Source organism: Lontra canadensis, unplaced genomic scaffold, assembly GCF_010015895.1.
Source record: "Lontra canadensis isolate GAN:19392208 unplaced genomic scaffold, GSC_riverotter_1.0 scaffold85, whole genome shotgun sequence".
Classification (NCBI taxonomy): Eukaryota; Metazoa; Chordata; class Mammalia; order Carnivora; family Mustelidae; genus Lontra; species Lontra canadensis.
The window spans coordinates 6,775,457-6,795,784 of record NW_022631079.1 but is presented as its reverse complement, the minus strand read 5'-3'; the positions used below and the strand labels follow the sequence as shown (position 1 = coordinate 6,795,784).

General features: G+C 38.4%; 1 protein-coding gene across 9 annotated transcripts in view; it reads left to right on the top strand.

The window, feature by feature from the left end:
- Positions 1-20,328, top strand: part of RYR2 (ryanodine receptor 2) — a 740,314-nt gene that overhangs the window by 626,259 nt on the left and 93,727 nt on the right. For 5 of the 9 annotated variants that reach the window (XM_032883088.1, XM_032883089.1, XM_032883087.1 and 2 more), the window contains 8 exons: positions 2,106-2,276; positions 3,647-3,706; positions 6,580-6,714; positions 9,686-9,721; positions 10,474-10,586; positions 13,382-13,478; positions 15,516-15,619; positions 17,149-17,200. In XM_032883088.1, the coding sequence (XP_032738979.1) occupies positions 2,106-2,276; positions 3,647-3,706; positions 6,580-6,714; positions 9,686-9,721; positions 10,474-10,586; positions 13,382-13,478; positions 15,516-15,619; positions 17,149-17,200 (768 nt within the window). The remainder of the gene's footprint in view (positions 1-2,105; positions 2,277-3,646; positions 3,707-6,579; positions 6,715-9,685; positions 9,722-10,473; positions 10,587-13,381; positions 13,479-15,515; positions 15,620-17,148; positions 17,201-20,328) is intronic. The other 4 variants (XM_032883093.1, XM_032883091.1, XM_032883092.1 and 1 more) reach the window with 1 other exon arrangement.

The following is a 20,328-nucleotide window of genomic DNA, read 5'->3' as shown; positions in this document are numbered from 1 at the left end:
AGAGCTATGTGTGTGTGAGAGAGAGAATGAGAGACGGAGATAACAGAGAAAGGCTGATGGATGACAGAGGTCAGTTTATCCTACTTTCCTCTTAAGTATGCCCTTATATGGACCATGCTATGGCATAGTCATTTCCGATTCCGATGTTAGGAATTGGTCAAAATGAAATAGCATGCAAATTCAGTGGTTTCAGCAGTTCTGCTCAAATTACTGAGCAGTTCCCCAGGCAAGGCAAAGTGCTTGGTTCTGAGTAGATGGAAAAGAACAGAACAAATTTGGCCACTGCCCAGCTCCACAGTCTGGGGAGGAAACAGGCCCCAAACAAAGAAAAACCCAACTGATATAGATGTACATGAGGATATTTGATTGTTTGTAGATTTACTTTCTTTGTACTAGAAGCAGACTCTATCACCCATAAGTGTTCAAAGATGCAACAACTTTTCTTTTCAGTTTATAGATTTCCTGTGGCATATGATGCAAAATTATTGTTTGAACATAAGTAGGAATTTATTTATCTGCCGTTTCTCAAAAGTGAGCAGTTTATAGTTGTCCTTAGTGTAGATTTTAATTATCTTTATTATATGGTCACTTAAATATTTATAAATATCAAACCAGGTAAAAAAGCTCCTTGTGCCTATGCAACCATAAAACCAAAAGAACTTAAGTTAAAAATCAAAGAAAACCACAACACCAATTAACATATTATATAATATTGTTTTGCCGAAGTGAAATGATCAGAATTGGATAGAAATATGTTTGCATAATTTATATTAATTTCTTTAATTTTTAAGATGTCAGTTCCTTATTTGGGTAATTATTTTTTATCACCATGGTTGCATTTCCTTTAACAAGAGCTCATTTAAAATCACTAATTCATTTTATTATGGGTTAATCAATTTAATAGTACAAATAATTATTCATTTTTTTTTCTATTACACTTACTGAAAATAATCTCTCACAAATTGCTAAAGATAAGAACAGGATCCATGCAATAAGTATGTCTCTTTGGAAACTGAATACAGTTTTTATTGCTATAGTTCAGATATAGGTTTAATATATCAATATATATCATAGTAAATACATTATATAATATTATATAATATATAATATTATATATGATTATATATATTATTAATATAATATGTAAACTACCATTACTTTATGATGACAATTATTTTACTACTTAATGTGAAAAAATTCTATGTGTTGTGATAGATTTTGTCTCTCTGTGGGGAAAGCAAATCATTTGTATGTTGAATTCTCTTCTGTTTTTTTTTCTCAGTAGGCCAAAATTATTACAGTATGTTATTATCCTGAAAATATCTTCAATGTTTGAATTATTGCTACAAAGAAATTTAACATGCACAAAGAAGTAAATATGGGACAGTTATTTTAATTTTGATGTTCGAGTATGCCCTCTTCATAGAATAATACTCATTACCCAGTGAAAATTGGTCTCTGCATTTAAAGTGACCCTGACCCACGAACATAAAATTTAACAAAAATCGCAAAAGAACCCTGAAGTAGCATGGCAGTATTCAGGTGTAAATAGGTCATCCAGAGATAACCCTGAATATTTATGTTATACCAATTAGTATATTACATCTCTTTCCACTAGAGAAGGGTTAATGCCCTAAGGAGACAAGTCTGCAAACTATATAAAAGGCTAATACATTTTATAATAGTTTTATATATACCGTGTGCATGTGTGAGAGAGTTTATATTTCAAAGCAAGCATCTGTCAAAACAAAAATAAATAATAAATTCTTACATTTTTCCTCCTAAGCATTGGAAACTTTAAAACATACGATGTCTGAAATTACCATGGATTTTTCTTATACCAATCAGCTCTGTCAAGTTGCTTTGGGCTGTCTCCTTCTGCAAGTGTTTAGAAAGCACACCGGTAAATTGTAATGACTTGGGAATCTGAAAGTAGGACTTGGACATTAGCAAGAGAGGTTAAGAAGGAAAGAGGAGAAGGATTTGCAAAAATAGGGAGCAACAGGAAATAAGGAAGATGGAACCACAGTCAAGTTAGAAGAGGCTCCTAGTTCTGAACGTGGGAAAAGCAGTCACAGATTCCAACACTCAACTCTGTTCTCCAGGCAGCTGTCTCTGATCAGGAGAGGAAGAAAATGAAGCGCAAAGGAGATCGATACTCGATGCAGACGTCCCTTATTGTGGCAGCTCTGAAGCGACTGCTGCCTATTGGGTTGAACATCTGTGCGCCTGGGGACCAGGAGCTCATTGCTCTGGCCAAAAACCGATTTAGTATGGTAAGTTTCCTGTACACACCAGGGACGATCACTTGACCTCCAGACACTCAGATGTGTAGACTCCTCTTGCTCACGGCTCTGTCAGTATTTCTTTCTTTATTATTTTTTTTAAATTCTATTTTATTTTTTCAGTGTTCCAAGATTCCTTGTTTAAGCACCACACCCAGTGCTCCATGCAACATGTGCCCTCCTTAATACCCACCACCAGGCGCACCCAACCCCTACCCACCTCCCCTCCAAAACCCTCAGTTTGTTTCTCAGAGTCCACATTCTCTCATGGTTCGTCTCCACCTTGGAATTCCCCCCAACTCCCTTCTCTCCATCTCCCAATGTCAGTATTATATTTGCATTAAATGTTCTGTTAAGCAGTTTTACTGCATAGGCTCTATCATTCAGATACAAAGACTGCCTTTTTTTTGGTGGCTGTTTTTTTATTTCTAAATTACGTTAATCACCTTCCAGGAATCTTTAGGACCAAAGAGAAAAAATGCAAACAAGTTCCTGGCAGTTAAAAAAAAAAAAATGGATTTCCTGTGAACTCCCCTATAACATTTGTTATGAGAAGTATATTCAGATTTTTGAGGGGTTATTTTTCAGCGTTTTCAGAAGAGTCCTGCACTGTGCTGATGGTGGTTGGATAAGGTGTTGACTTTTAAATCAGTGGCTCTTTTCCTTTGCAAGTTTCAAAATTTAAGTTCTCCAGATCTCTTTATGGCCCCTGCGTTTTCTCTTCACGGCTATGCAGATGCAATTTTACAAAATTACGCAGTGGAGTTACTATATTATGTTTAGGGAAATTGCATATTGTTATGTTTAGGGAAATTGCATACTCTTCCTCTGCCTGTTCCCACGCTGAATGGAGCACTTCTCTGTATATTAGGGTTTGATACCGTGAGATAAGGAGATTGAGGGGATTTGTAGCAGAGTGGACTGCACGGGTGCTGTTCTGCTGGGGGTTGCTCTAGTATTTGATTCCCAGGATATGCTCCTTCTTATCACTGGATCGTGGGGGCATATCCTAAAGTGCCATAACTACTTGGTAAGGATTTCAGAGAAGGATGGAGACATATTTGTTTGAACCCAAGGGAACATCGTTCTGCCCTACTTCTCATGAACTGGACATTCTGTTCCATGGAGTCTTTGGGCACTTACTGTAGAATTGAAGTAGGTTGTTATCTTGTTTCTAGTCACAGCAGTATCAAGAAATTATCTGAAAAAGAACCCCCCTAAATTTGTGCCATGTATTTAAATCATGTAGATATGTTTATTCAGACCTGTACTATTTCAAAATCGGTTAGATCTATTTCCATTGACTTGTGATCATTGATGCATTGTAAGACTTCCTTTAGGTAACATTTATTTCTTGACAGAAAGACACTGAAGATGAAGTACGAGATATAATCCGCAGTAATATTCATTTACAAGGCAAGGTAAGCCAAATTTAAGCACATTTAGTATTTATGGATTACTTAATCTCTTTTTAGAATATACTACAAATAATGTTACTTTAGCATTTAAGAAAGTAGAAACATATTGCTTTAGTCAGTTTTTATCCTACTTGCAAACGTTTTGATATTAAAGACCATCAAGATAATGAATGATGGATTTTTAAAGTAGATCATCAAAGATTCTCACACTTTGAAGAAAATATGCCATGATTTGAAATAAAGTTTGGAAATTACCTTCCTTAGCTGTGTTTGAGGACTTTTGGGACATGGAGACAGGTGTCCCTTAGAATTTGAACTTTTACATTTAGTGACCAGAAACTAAATGCGTGAATTCAAGAGTCATTAGTATATAGGAGATATATACTATAAGTATATAAGTATATATACTATAAGTATATATACTATATATATACACTTATATGCTATAATAGGAATAAATTAATTTACCTAGGGAGGCGAAGGAAAACATGAACGGAAATCATGAGAACGGTTACTTATTAACATTGGGTAAGAAAAAAAAATTGCAGAAGTACGTTTTGTAGTCCAGTAATCATTTACTATTATTTGGAAATTGTTTCCTACTGGGAGATAAATTGCTCATTTGTTTATGGAAACTGCTATGCAGTGTAAGAAGTCTAGCAGTTTTTGTTTGTTTTTTTTTTTTTTTTCAGTTTATTATTTTGATTCAGGGTATTTGCTTCCATTCTGGTGTTCCTTCTGGAGAATTTTCTCATTTATGAGAATGTCCAAATGTCAAAAAGTAGTGACTACAGTATAATGTTTGCATTCCTGAGTATTAAAATGCTTCATTCCAAGATCAGAATCCTATACTTTTTCTTTTAACACTTAGGACGACACTATGATATAGGTGAGGTGTGCCTTTCCAATATTCCCAGGAAACAAATGCTGATTTAGAACAAATTTCATATGCACTTTGATGTGTATGTACTCAGTCATACATTTAGTTATAAACTGGTCCAGAATAGGAGATGAATTCCTGTTATAGCTTGATTGCTTTCCAGGTAGCAAAAAGATTTTGAACATTTTAAAATGTACTAATAAATCTTCCAACTACATCTCCAGTGAAGGGTTTATGCTACATATATGGGTGTTTGGGGAGATCATGTAGTCCTTGAAAGGGTCTCGCAGGGGACTCAAGGCCACACTTTGAGAACCACAGTCTAGGACAACCACCACTGAGCAGAGTCAGGAGATGTTCAGTACCTCTTAAGGAAGGTTCTGTGCTTCTCTCAGGAAATAATCGAAAGAACAATGTTGTCTTGAAGAAGCAGAAGGAAATTCTTCTTCTAGAGGAAATTATCTTCTAGAGGTTACTTGTAGGAGTACTATGGACAACTTAAATTGTGTACTGGGGAGTCAGGAAGAAAGAGGAGAGCAGAGAAGGAAACATGTTTACAATTAACATTTCACCTCCAAATGAACGAGACCAGAAAATAAAGTGGTAATGAATACATAGATTTTCTTTTTGACATTTTAGTCTATACTTGTGCTGTGAGTTAGGCACACATGTTATGGAGCCGTATAGACTTACAAAAGATGAATTTTTTTGTTCCTAACACCTTCTCAGATATATCGTCCTGAAATTGTAGGACTGGTAATCCTGGGAGCCAGAAGGAATATTTTATATTAGAAGGAATAGCATTTCTACTTATCTTGCCAAGTACAAGTAAACATGTGTATTAAAATCTAGACGTACCAAACACAGTCCTCAGATGGAAAAAGTATGTGGAAGAAAATATTTCCTTTTGTCCAAGGACAAATGGTGTTTACAAGTCATTGAGTGTTTGCCTCTTGGTGAAAGTTATTTTTCCACATTTCCGATGATCCTTTCTCTGACTAGGAGTTGTCCATTTACTTCAGCTTCATGACCCTCAGTCTCCCATTCTTTTTTTTTTTTAAGATTTTTTTTTTTAATTTATTTGACAGACAGAGATCACAAGTAGGCAGAGAGGCAGGCAGAGAGAGGGGGGGAAGCAGGCTCCCCACTGAGCAGAGAGCCCGATGCAGGGCTCGATCCCAGGACCCTGGGATCATGACCTGAGCCGAAGGCAGAGGGTTAACCCGCTGAGCCACCCAGGCACCCTTCAGTCTTCCATTTTTAGTAGAAATTTGAAAAGGGAAGAGAAATATAAGGAGATTGCTTTGCCTGTTTTTAATGACATAGTTATTTCTATATTATTTCTCTGAAGTCATGTGATCTGTTCCTTGTAAGGATGCTTGTATTTTTTGGTTTCTATGATTTTATAATAATCCTTCTCAAAAACATACAGAGTTCAGTTATATCTCCCACTCAGGAAATTTGATGGTATTAAAAAGACCCTTTCATTATAGAGTATGATTTTATTAGCCCTCCATCAGTTGATATCGATATCTTTGTTTCAGGGAGACTGAGCTCAGTTGTAGAGTCCCTGTATTTACCTGTAAGTGTGATCCCATATCATTGCTATGAAAGTAAGTACGTAGATCTTTCAGTGTTTGTGAAAGGGAAAGAGAAAGATAGAAGGTTGCTTTATCTACTTCCTTGGCCTTGTCCATGTCCATCTCATCTTTACATCTTGGGCAAAACTTCCCTTGTTCAGGGGACTCTTAACCAACCACCAGCAGGTTAGGTTGAAGCTCATGATACCTAATATATCTCTTGGAGTAGCCTTCATCAGAACTGTACATAATTTAATTTCTGTCTTCCCCACCAGATGATCAATTTTGTGAGTACGAGATCATTCTCTGCTCTCGTCTCTGCACCGTGTTTTGACATTAGGCAACACTCCAGTAAGTAGGTCTTCTCTTTAGGTCATAACCTTCTATTCTTGAGACATCTTCCTTTTTTCTTACAGTTGGAGGATCCTGCTATTCGATGGCAAATGGCTCTTTACAAAGACTTACCGAACAGGACCGAAGATACATCGGATCCAGAGAAGACTGTGGAAAGAGTATTAGATATAGCGAATGTGCTTTTCCATCTTGAGCAGGTTAGAGTCTGTGTTGATTCCATCGTGTTTGCCTTAACCATTTAAGCACACTTTAAAGACGGTGTGTGTTCGTTGTTAGGTATGGGCCAAAAAACATAGATGTTCAGCAGATTCATGATGAAGAAGATATGATTGAAGAGCGCTTGTATCTAATAAGCAAGATTTCCCAGCTCGGAGTTTTTGTAGCAATATATAGCTAATGTATTTTGGGATATCACAGCCTTTGTTTTATTGTCTTTTCTCAAAATATTTCTGTGATTATACAGATGAATAAGATTATATGCTTAATTTTAAATCATTCTAACAAAAATTTCAGGAGTTGCCTGACCGCATGTTCTACGTATCAGTTGTTATTACTGCTCATAACAACATGTTTGAGATGCTTTCTCTCGTTTAATGTTTGATTCTTTTGGGGTCATTAGTTTCACCTTTCAATAGAGATATTTTTGAGTTAATTTGCTCCAAGATCTGCAATAAATTATGTTTAGAGAAGAGCAGTGCATTGATATTAAAACTATGTGAGAATAGTATTTTTATATAATTATTTAGTTGTATCCTACTTTAAACTACAAAGTTCACTGTGTGTTTGATTTCCTTATTCATTATTCAACAGTTCTCAAACCAGTAATATTTGAAATATTACCCATCTATGGGTTATATTGTTGTGTGAGGAATCTTCTGGTTTAGGTAAAATATCTGCAATACCGAGACATCGTCCCTATTTCTCATGAGGTCCACTCAGCAAAATGACACCAAGTGAGGGGGCTCATTGTGACCCCAACAGTGTGATCTGTCCTTGGGCCTTCATGACAGTCCTCATCTGGACATGGCAGGTCTCTCATTTTACAACAAACATAAAATAAGAAAAGGGCATATGGCATCTCAGGAATTTTTTCACCTAAATGTTTTATAGACCATATTGACATAACAATAACAAACTTTTTTCTTGGATTCCTATTTTTTATTATCCGGTGATCTCCCATCCCCACCTTGACCAGTTAAATAACGTAAAGATACCACCTAATGTAGTATCCTCTTACTTACCTTCCTGCTTACTCAGGTGCCCCTCAAACATTAAAAACCTCCCCCATGCCGTGCAAGTTATCACTGCACCTGATGAAATTTAACTAGGCTACCCTTAAATCACATGGCTATTGACATGTATTTACATTGTGTGTTTACATTGTGTAACACCACACTATTATTAACATAATGTAATCTAATTTGGCAAACTCAATATTCCCCTAAATATTTCCATAATATTTTCATGAAATATTAAATAAGTACAAATGATCACTCAGAAGATGATGAGATTTAAGGTAATGAACTCTTAATGACCTATAAAGTCATAGAGTTGTTTTCCAGAATTACACACATATTTAAAAAGATTATTAAATGTTTATTTAATGTGTACCTGAGGATTATTTCTGGCAGCAGTACCCTACCATAAGATTTTTTGTTTTGTTTTGTTTTTTAAAGAGGGGAGGGGGAAGGGCAAAGGGAGAGGGAAACAGAGAATCCCAGGTAGGCTCCATACCCAGCACAGAGCCTGATGCAGGGCTTGATCTCACGATCCTGACACCATGACCTGAGCTGAAATCAGAGTCAGAGGCTCAACCATCTGAGCCACCTGCACGTCCCGTACTGTAAGGTTCTAATCCTTTTTAGTTTCCATGCACGTGTTTGGATTTGTTTGAATGACTTTTAGATACATTAAATGAAGCTTATTAAAATCTGATTTTATTCTATTGACATATATTGGTAACTGTATTCAATCGTAATGAACGAAGTCATCTGTAAAGTAGTGAGGTTCATTTTATGCTGCAGCCATTCCCTTCATGAACATTTATTGCATACAGTACCATATGGCAGCATTAGGTGCTGCAGGTTCTGGGGGTTGAAGGCTGTATCTCTACTCAAGTAGGTTAGGACCGTGCAGAGCTGTGGACACCTTGTAATAATGCAGATATGCCCTGATACAAAATGTGCAGTCTAGACTATAAAAGGAGTCCAGACCTAGTCTAGTTGCCAAGTAGGAGATCCCCATAATCTTGAAGGCATTTTCTAGGTGGTCATATTTTAGTTAAGGTCAACCATTCTTCACATTGTTAAGAATACGAGCAAAAAGAAATCATCAATGACCAAAGACTAGAAAAGAGGGAAAAATGGGCCACAAGAGGAATTCATGCCTGCATTACGTCTACTCCAATGTTAACTTGTTGCTAAGTCATAGAGCAGCTTGCAAAGAATATCTTCACTTGTTAAACTCAGTGGGTGCATAGTAGAGACTTGATTTCACTTATCTCTGGTATCAGCAACCTTTGTGACTGTGTATTTTATACTGCATATCTGGTCATTGGTCCCTGAGAGTAACCTGTCCCCTTGCCATTTCCTACTACTCAAACTTGAGGCACGCTAACACATCAGCACCTCTGCGCATTTGGACAGTGAGACAAAGCCTCACTATTCAGAGACTTTTCATGTATAATAAAATGCTCTGCCAAATGCTAAGCTTCATGAAGGCAGACACCTTTTCCACCATGTTCACTTCTGGATCTTCAGTGCTTTGGTACTTTATTATGATTGTTGACTGTCACCCACACCAATCAGAACGCAGATTCCCACAGAAAGCGAGTCTGAGCAGCCTGAATCTCAAAATGAAACTTGAATGCATTAGATCTAGTTGAACAGTACTACCTTCCATTCACTTAACACGGTCATCCAGAAGAAAACAGAAAAGGATAATTGTCGGAAAGTATTTATTGATCCTGTGGAGGGATGACCATCACAGAAATAAGTGTTTTCCAATTATACAAGTTGCTTCATTAAAATTTCTAAACCACTGTAGTCCAGACTTTGTTAATGTTTTCTTCAGGCATTGTGACATTCATATTTTGACCCTTTACTGCAAAGGGTAATAGACTTTAGTTTTATTTTTTTTTAGCTAACACAACATTTTTATTTCTTCCAGAAATCTACATGTTTGCGCCGGAGATATTACAGTCTGGGAAGTACAGTGTTCAATTACCTAGAGACTACTAATTAATTTAGAATTACATGTTGGGGTTTTTTTTTTTCTCTCTCTAATACTTATAATTAATCTCTTTTTCATCTTGGAGGTCCAAACACCATTAGCTAAATAAATAGCTTGCTTGCCTCATTTACTGCAACTTTGAATTCTCATTTGTCCCTCTCTAACAAAATAATTACGTATTTTAACATTGCAAAATTAAATTCTTTACCTCATTCCTAGTGATGTGTTCTTGAAGCTTTGTCATCTCTCCATCCTACTATATTAAGGAAGGGTTGAATTTTCAGAAGAATTTTCTATGTCTCTATTCACGTTGACTCTTAGGATGAAATTGGCTTAAATGGATACATAAATAATTTTTTGTGTTAATTTTTTGTATAGACAGAAAATATGTTTTAGAACCATACCAAATTCTGAAAACGTGATTCTATGTAGAATGGTTTTATATTTCTTTGATTTTAGAGATGACATAGCTTCTCAAGTATACACTACTGGGAAAATACTATATTCTGACTAAAGAAAATATGTAGCATTCAAAACTATTTCCAATTTAGCATTGGGTTACTTCTAGGAAATGGGTTTTTCCATAATAATTGTAAGGTGCTTTTGGAATTGAAATTCCAAAAGTTTTTAATCGAAAAGGCACAGCTGTTTAATACTGTAATTTTGAGGGTAGTTTGAGGTTTAAATATTTAATTTTTTTTTTTTTTTGTACCCTTTTACCTCAGGTGGAGCATCCACAGAGATCGAAGAAGGCTGTATGGCACAAACTGTTATCCAAGCAGAGGAAAAGGGCAGTGGTAGCCTGCTTCCGGATGGCTCCTTTATACAATCTGCCAAGGTCAGACTTTTTAAGACTCTGTAATAGATTAATTTTTTTTTCTTTTCCCCTACGAAGCAGTAGGAGTATAGAGTCAATTTTAACCTGAGTGCAGTAGTCTGAGAGACAGATGGAAGAGATCCCTTGGTTCTTCTGTATTATACTTGAGTTTGTTTTTTTCTTCGTTGGGTGTTCCCAGAGGACTGTGGTCTACAGTGTAATTGTTAAATGCTCTTAAATACTGAGGAAGATCTGCTTGCATATATAAGGCGGGTGGGGTCATTAGGAACTCAGACTGCTTTGATTTGAATCATGGCATCTCAACGGACGGCTGCCTGACATTGGTCAAGTTTCTTACCTGATGGTTCAGATTTCCTCATGTGTACCATGATGAGATTTGCCTCATGGACTTGTTCAGATGACGTAATGGGTTGAGGTATACGGAGTGCTTAGAGCCAGACTTAACACTATACCTGTTAACTGTTGTTTACTATTTTTGGGGCATTGTCCATCTTGGGGAGACGCAGTGATATGGACCTAGTTTATGGAAATAATGTCAATGCGTTTAACAGACTCCCTGCCTTCTCATAACAGCAGGTGTACTTGTTAATAGAGAAATTATAGAGAAATATTTATATTGTTATATTTATGTATTTTATTATATATTTATATATTATAATTATATAAATAGAGAAATTTTAGAGAAAAATAGAGAAAATCACCTGGTACATTTGAGTCTGGCTCTGTGGCCCAGGTACCAGTTCAGCCTCCTTGTAGTTTTCCCAAGAAACTACCCTTTCCCCTCGGAGCCTTGTGTCAACGATACCATCCCCATGTCTGGTAAACAGGGTTCAGCTCAGCTCCCTCTCTTTTTTGGAGCATCTCTGACCAGACCATGCCCTTCCACTCCTTGCAGATGGAACACTTCCTCCTCTTTGTTTCTAGGATGATTTTATCAGGTCCCTGGCTGTGGGCATGTTCACATGGTGTTGGGCCTACTTGTCTCGCTGAATCAGGCTTTGAGATCTTTTAGAGTTGTGTTCAATTTTATACCCTCAGTACCTAGAACACTGACTTTCAGTACATGTTTGAATAAATAAGTGAGTCGGGGAGTAAAACAAAACAACACCCCCGACAAAGCAAACGAACTTCACACAATCCCCTTTCACTAAGACAGCTGGATTTCTTGCTCTGGCACCTTAGCTGGGTATAAAAATACATGAATTTCCCCCTGAGACCATGTGCACCTTTTAAATTCTCTGACTCCGTTATGGTGTTACCTGTTAGTCAATAGAATATTAACCTTGGGGGCGCCTGGGTGGCTCAGTGGGTTAAAGCCTCTGCCTTCGGCTCAGGTCATGATCTCAGTGTCCTGGGATCGAGCCCGGCATCGGGCTCTCTGCTCAGTGGGAAGCCTGCTTCCTTCTCTCTCTACCTGCCTCTCTGCCTACTTGTGATCTCTGTCAAATAAATAAATAAAATCTTAAAAAAAAAAAAAAAGAATATTAACCTTGAATTCATTGTCTTATTCCTTTTCTGGTCTCTCCTATCTAGTCATACCCCAAGTTCCATCAGATTTTTCCTTGATCTGTTTCACTTGGATCCTCTTTCCTTTATGGCCACCTCTTCATCTTACTTGTTTATTGCCCCTTACCAAGTTGATGGCAGCAGGTTCTGAGCTCGTTTCCCCGAGGATGTCACAGAGTCTTCAGATCCACTCCCTCTGATAAAACCTGTCTAAAATTGTATCCCTTTTTGCGGTGCCTCTCAAACCTGGTACTTTTGGGAAGTACACCCAGATTCATCGCAGAAACACTCAAACCTCAACCTATTGAGTCAACATTTCTGTGAGTGCTTTGCAAGTATATTGTACAAAAGCCACTCAGCTGGTTCAGATGTCCCAGGAAGGCTGAGGCCGTCCTTTGTCATGCCTGTTTCATGCATGGGACTTTATGTCAATTTCTAGCAGTTCCGGGTACATCAGGTCAGTTCCTCCCATTGGTCTTCCAGACTCTTCGTAAACCTATCTGACCATGTGCCTCATGATTCCATAGCCCACCATCAGCACAGCGAGGCTCAGCTTTCCATCCTGTGATGATGGCACCTCTCCTTTTAATACTTCTGATATTCTCTTAGGATGTTTCCTTATGGTCATGACTTTCTTTTTACCTTTCTTATGGTGGAATCTTATCTGTACCTCTCATCAACTTCATGATGAGTTTATTGATTCTTTTAGTCTGCGGGGCTCTTTTATTTCATAGGCAACCATTTATTTTCAGTATCCTAGGATTTAGTCTTTGGATACCTACTCCTATTAAGTTCACGTTAAGACATTTTGTTTAATAGTCCTTGGGGCCTCTATCTAATGTTAACTCAAATACTGAATAATTCCTTTATGAACACTTAGTACATTGTTTCTCAGAGCCACCTTATGTCATAATAGCTACCCCCTAATGACCATCTATCTACCCAATGTGCTTCACATTGTTTATCTCCTTTTATGTCTTGCAAAACTGAAGTGCAGATTGGGGTTCTCCTAGTTTTATCAATGGAAAAAGTGGAAGTTGGTCAAGTGAATAACTTGGCCAGTGTTGTGAAGCTTTGAAATGACAGAGCAAGAATTTGAATGTAAGTCAGCCTGCGATCTGAGAAGCCTTGCCTTGTTCACTATAATGTGTTGCTTCTGGAATCATGAGTAGGAAATTTATTGTTTTATCTTTTTTTAGTGCACAGACAATCCAGTGATAAAGCACTAATGATTCATTTTCCAATTTATTTAAAAAAATTCTTTGTTCGAAATTGTGCTTTTCTTTTAGGCACCGGGCTGTCAATCTCTTTCTTCAGGGATATGAAAAGTCTTGGATTGAAACGGAAGAACACTATTTTGAAGATAAACTGATAGAAGATTTAGCAGTATGTTTTAATGAGGTTTTAAGATGAAAGAGGGTTTGGGTTTGGTGGGATAACGTTGGTGTGAGCATTTATCATATCATATTAAAGAGAAAATATCATTGTAGCGTATTCTTCCTAGGACACTTATTCTTGTTGCTCATTGCATTCAGTGTTTAGGGAAAATTTTATCCTTACTTCGGACAGCTCTCTCAAACATCATGTAATTCAGAAGTTAAGCTGAATGATAGTTTATTATTAACCACATTGATTCCATTATTCTCTTAAATTCTTCTGCAAAGCCCCTTTAATCACCTCAGAACCAGAATAGAGCTTTAAAAGCTGAACCATAATGAAGTTATTCACCAAACATAAGTGAAGGTTAACAAAAGCCAATGAAAAGTAGCTGGTTTTTAAAATCACATGGGCAGAGAATGATGGACTGGCTACAAGAACAGGAAGCCCTGGTAAATGTAGTGGATGGCATAGTAGGTTTTTGGTCCTTCCATGCTGTGCTGGTAAGGATGCTGTTGTATTGAGAGCAGAGCAGTCTGGGAGGCCATTGTCTTAATCTTTTCAAAGTGGTAAAATATCTGATGGAAGCCATCGTCTCAGGAAAATTTACAAGCGGGTGGTCTGGTAGAATTTTGCAGACTAGTTAGAGGCTTCATGACTCCCAAGTTAAAGACCTCTTCTCTAAAAGTTATTTTTTTTAACTCACAAGATATCAGGGAATATTAGATAAACTGATATAAATCGTGAAAGCTTGACCTTGATTATCCCCATATATTTTAAGTGAGTTCAGTTTGTTTTTAGAACCAAAACAACCCATAGACTATTAGATATCTTATAGAAATGTATCCCTTATCTACACTGTTAAGCCGTAAATTCAGGAGAAGATCATTTATGTAGAGAGATAATCAGTCTGAATGGGTAAGGCAATAGATATATAAAAGTCATTAAACCATTCAATGAAGAGTCAAGATTAATTAACTCTACATTGAGTAAAAATGCTTAATAATTTTCCTTGTGTTAAAAGTTCTAATAGTACAAAATTATTCTAAGTTTAAAGTAACTGAAAATTTAAAAAAATATATATAAGTAGTTTAAGCACTAACTCATTTAGCATTCTTTACCTGACATTGTTTGTATAGGCAAGGAAAATGTTTCGTTTGATAATAATCAGTTTTCACTGCTCTGTGAACTAAATGTTTATACTTGGAGTGACTTAGGATTTTATTGTAATTCCTTGTAAATTCAGCTCTCCCTAGAGCTGAAATCTCTGTACCAAATATACCCCCAGTTGTGATTCTGCTTCTAAGAATAGCATTCAGAATTTTTAAATGTTGTGAGTCATCCCTGCTCACAGTGGTTTTTGGTCCAATTATTACATATCTTTTTTTTAAACTGCATAGTTTTGCACTGATTAATGTAACACTCACATGCATGCACAATGTATATAAAATACACGCGTGTGCACAGTGCATATAAAAAACACACACTGGGGTGCCTGGGTGGCTCAGTGGGTTAAGCCTCTGCCTTCAGCTCAGGTCATGATCTCGGGGTCCTGGGATCAGGCCCCGCGTCGGGCTCTGAGCTCAGCGGGGAGCCTGCTTCCTCCTCTCTCTCTCTCTGCCTGCCTTTCTGCCTATTGATGCCTGTCAGATAAATAAATAAGTAAATCTTTTTTTTTTTTAAGATTTTATTTATTTATTTGACAGAGAGATCACAAGTAGACAGAGGCAGGCGGAGAGAGAGGAGGAAGCAGGCTCCCTGCTGAGCAGAGAGCCCGACGCGGGACTCGATCCCAGGACCCTGAGATCATGACCCGAGCCGAAGGCAGCGGCTTAACCCACTGAGCCATCCAGGCGCCCTAAATAAGTAAATCTTAAAAAAAAACAACACACGCGCGCACACACACACACACACACACACACACACATGCCAGAGACAAAGAAGATGGCTTTCTTTTTAGTTATTGTTCCTGACCTTCATATTACCCCTGGGTTTGTGTGCACATTTCATTTAATGTGAAATTTTATCAATTTGGCTTTTTTGTAGAAACCTGGAGCCAACCCTCCAGAAGAAGAAGAAGGCACGAAGAGAGTTGATCCCCTCCATCAGCTCATACTTCTGTTTAGTCGAACAGCTTTAACAGAGAAATGGTATGGTTGGGAGGGTTTGTGGGAGCATAGGAAGAACAGATAAAGACACCCCATGTCTGAGTATCTTGTGTTTGACCCATTCGTGTTGCAATTTCATCTTGTTCTTGTTAGGAGAGAGAATTGTTCCGAGGTAGGACCAGTTGGCCATACACCCAGGGGCCAACATTCGTTCAAGTTCAGGCTTTCATGTCTGTCCATGAGCCCCAGTTATTCCTAACAATTTTGTCATTAGCTGTTACAGTCGATCCCAAATCTTATGAAATGATTTTTTTTTTCCTTTGTCACAAATGGCCTTTATAAAGAAAACAAAAGAGCCCAAAGCAAATTCCAGTAGGAAAAAAAAAAATGTGTAGAGGCCACTGGTGACCCAAACTTCCTGTGTCTCCATTGTGCAATGGGTCTTAAGAAACCTTAGAGGCGGGTGAACCATCTTCTCAACAGGAAGTTTCTTTGACGTCTGTTTTGGGGCATTCTCCATTTTCCATGGCTTCTGTAGTCTTATTGATGTGAATTCACTGAAGCCACAAAGGCCGAACCTCTGTGTGGTTAAATCTCTGTGTCCTCAGATGCCCGGTAATCCACATGGGCTCAGCGTCTGCTCATAATGGGGAGCACTACAGAGATTCTGTGATGAAGCCTTTCAGAAGCTATAAAACATTTATCTGCGTCCCGGTGGTACAAAAGGGAGCCTCCTTTGCCCTAGGCTTCACTCATTCCTGCAGAAGCTGGAAGATAATTTAATGATCAGCCCCACCCCCATGAGTCTTTTGAGAGTCTAGATGAGTTCATTTGACCTCTATGCATGCCATAACAATGCACATTTCTCCCTCTTAGCCAATGTGATCCATCCTCCTCTCACGATGTCTCTCTCTCTCTTATTATTTCCTAACTAACCAAATCATCTCATCCCTAAGCATAGAGCAACCCTCTGTCTGGCATTGTCAGGTAATGAGGTATTTTCCTAAGTGAATTTTCCTGATGGCTGAACCTTAAAACTGCTAGAATAACTTTGCAAATATTAGGCATTTTTTTGGAAACCTTTCTTCATGAATTAATGGTTTCTGTACTTCTCAAGAAGATATTAAACACATTTCTTAATGGTTAGGGATCACTGTGACTGTTGTATTTCTGAATAGTATAGTAGCATAATAATTTGGGTGGTCTTTTCATCAAATGTCAAATAACACTTCTGCTGTCAGAAGCCCCTACCTCTTTGAACTTGGTTGTTTCAGCTTGTGTAGTTTCAAGAAAATTAAAGCCGTTAACATTTGTGTGTAAATCAATAGACCATTTATTCTGTGAGACTTGAAGGCCTCTTCGGGAAGGTAAGATGGGTCAGCTGTTTAGGTTAGAGATCTTTGCTGAGTCTGCCATATTTTTGAATGATGACTTTGCCTAGGCTTTGTGTTTATCTCATTTTAAAAAGGTGTACTGGTTGAAAAATAAAGGTTGTTTTATACAGTGATGGCAGTTTTGCATCTGACTAGCTTCCTACTTAAAAATTCCTGTTTTCTTCTTGTTTCTCATAGCAAACTGGAGGAAGATTTTTTATATATGGCGTATGCAGATATTATGGCAAAGGTAAGTAAAAATATCTTGATTTTAGTGTTTAATTTTAATAAAGGAAAATCATTTTCATCAGACAAGGGATAAAGAATCTATCCTTTGGAAATATTTTTGTGTCCAAATAAAATACTGTTAAGTCCTAGAAACCTAAGGGGTATTAATCTTAATTTTCCACTTGTTGCATGAGTCTCTGTTCTGACTTCCTTGACAGGTAATCATTGTTTGCTCTCTTGACATTTTATTTATGGGTAGCTCGTTAAGTTTCCAAACATTCATTCATTCATTTAACAAATACTCATGGGCATCAAGGTATTGGAGGTAATATAGTGAATAAGAAGGAAATGCACACACTCTTCCTGGAGTATATAGTCTCATGGAGAAGGCAAAATTTTGGCAGGTGATTGCAGCAAGCTCTACTGAGATTAATGGTAGAGGCCCTATCAGGGGTATAGGGAAGAGGTTGCACAGGAGAGTAGTGAGGGTTGCTTAGGCTAAGGTTTAAGGAAGTCCTTGACTGCCTAATGACGGGTGGACCGTGCAACAATAGGACCAGCTTGTGTGTACTGAGTCTTTATTTCATTTATATCCCACAGTAGAGGGTGAATGAGGGGAGCGTTTAAAAGAGGAGTCGGGGTGTCTCTGAGGCCTCTGATGTAGGCGACTGGGAGCACATTGGTACTAAATACTGAGATGGGGAGCACTAGAAGAACCGTGGGCCTGGAATGAAGGAGAGAGATGGCAAATTGCGTTTTGGACATGTGAGTTAAAAATGCCTGTGAGACAGCCCAGTGGAGAGATCAGATATGTGATAACACATTCAAGTCTGACATTCAGCCTCTCAGGGATGGCTTACAAATACAGATTTGGGATTTATCTGCATTTGAAGGGAATCAAAGCCGTAGGCATAGATGGTCTTGCCCCAGGCGGAGAAGGTATCATGAGAGGGAAAGGCCCATGACCACTTCTGTAAGGACATGGGTATATAAGAGATGTTAAGAAGAAAAGGAACCCATAAAAAAGTGTTAGGGAGAGAATCTTTAAGTGTGAGCATATATAGGAGCTGTGGGTCTTAGTGGGTGCTCAGCGGAACCATATGCTGCTGAGGGTGTGGATGATCAAGGCGAGGACTGAGACTTCTCTGGGATTTAGTGCATGTGTGTCATGTGACCATGGTAAGATCCATTTCAGGACATTATGGAGAGAGGTCGTGGGAGGTGCCAGTGCCATACTGTGGGGAAGCAAGTAGAGATTCACATGTGAGGGGATGTGGCCTAGACATTTCTTTACTAGAAGACTGAGAGAGGGGAGAGACGATATGAAGTGACCAATATCCAGATGGAATTGTGACATTAAGGGGGATTTCTTTTTTTGTTTGTTTGCTGTTTGTTTACATTTATATGTGAGAGAGATTTGAACATGCTTCTCTCCTAGTGGGAAGGAACCAAGAGAGAGGGCAAGGGGGTCATTTGTGGTGGGAGGTCTTGAGTGAATGGGAGCAGAGGGAGAGGACAGGTTACAGAGCATCAGGAAAAGCTGTGGCTTTCCAGCTTTCTTTTAAACCATAACCTCCAGTAAGAAACATATTTACCCAGTGTATTTATGGACACGTAAAATTGGTTTGTTGAAAGAACATTTTCATGAAATTATACCCTTCCTATGAGCAGTAGAGCCTGAATTTTCTATTCTATTTAAATTAAAAAAAATATTTTAGATCCTGACTCATTAAATAGATTCTGCATCCAATAAAAGAGCTGAAACCCATAGTTTGAAAAATGCTGAGTCAGAACGCCTGGGTGGCTCACTTGTTAAGCCTCTGCCTTTGGCTCAGGTCATGATCCCAGAGTCCTGGGTTCAAGCCCTGCTTCGGGCTCCCTGCTCAGTGAGAAGCCTGCTGCTCCCTCTCCCACTCCCCCTGCTTGTGTTCCCTCCCTCACTGTCGCTCTCTGTCAAATAAGTAAATAAAATCTTTATAAAAATTTAAAGAAAAAAAGAAAAACACTGAGTTAAAGGATAAAAGAGGGAAGGATAGGAGCACCTCGTGGCTCAGTGGGTTAAGCCTCTGTCTTTAGCTCAGGTCATGGTCTCAGGGTCCTGGGATCGAACCCCATATTGGGCTCCCTGCTCAGAGGGGAGCCTGCTTCCCCCCTCCCCCCCACCCTCTCTGCTTGCCTCTCTGCCTATTTCTTTTTTCATCTTCTTCTTTCAAAGACTTTATTTATTTATTTGATAGAGATCATAACGAGGCAGAGAGGCAGGCAGAGAAGGGGGGTGAGTAGTAGGCCCCCTGCTGAGCAGAGAGCCTAATGCGGGGCTCAATCCCAGGACCCTGAGATAATGACCTGAGCCGAAGGCAGAGGCTTTAAACCACTGAGCCACGCAAGCGCCCCTCTGCCTACTTCTGATCTCCATCTGTCAAATAAATAAATAAAATCTTAAAAAAAAAAAAAAAAGACGGAAGGATATTTCTTCCTTGATCTTGGACTTTTAACTAAGATAAATAAGGGCATGAAGAAGTAAGGAGCTCACAAATGAGTAAAGGAGTCATACACTGTTGTCCTCTGCATTTGAAGAGCCCGCCGAGCAGGTGGGCTACAAAGGTGGAGCCTCGTGGTTTGAGGATAAGATCAGGCTCCACGCTCAGTGTGGGATTCTCCTTCTACGTGTGCCCCTCCCTGTGCGCCACAGTCTTTCTCAAAAAATAAACAAACAGGGACTCCTGGGTGGCTTGGTCATTAGGCATCTGCCTTCAGCTCAGGTCATGATCCCAGGGTCCTGGGATTGAGCCCCACATTGGGCTCCCTGCTCAGCGGGAAGCCTGCTTCTCACTCTCCCACTCCCACTCCCCCTGCTTGTGTTCCCTCACTTGCTGTGTCTCTCTCTGTCAAATAAATAAATAAAAATTAAAAAATAAATATAAAAATAAAAATCACTCTCTTTGGTGGTAAAATTTGAAGCAAACAGCTGATGAGTAGCTGTGTACTTCTTTTTATTATTATTATTACTATTATTATTATTATGGTGTCTGCTCTAAACCCTGTACTTATTATTACTCATTCTCCTTGCTTTGGCTGTATCTTGAAAAAAATCATCTTAAATCTTTGTATTTTTCAAGCCATACTTTGTTTTATTTTATGTATATATAA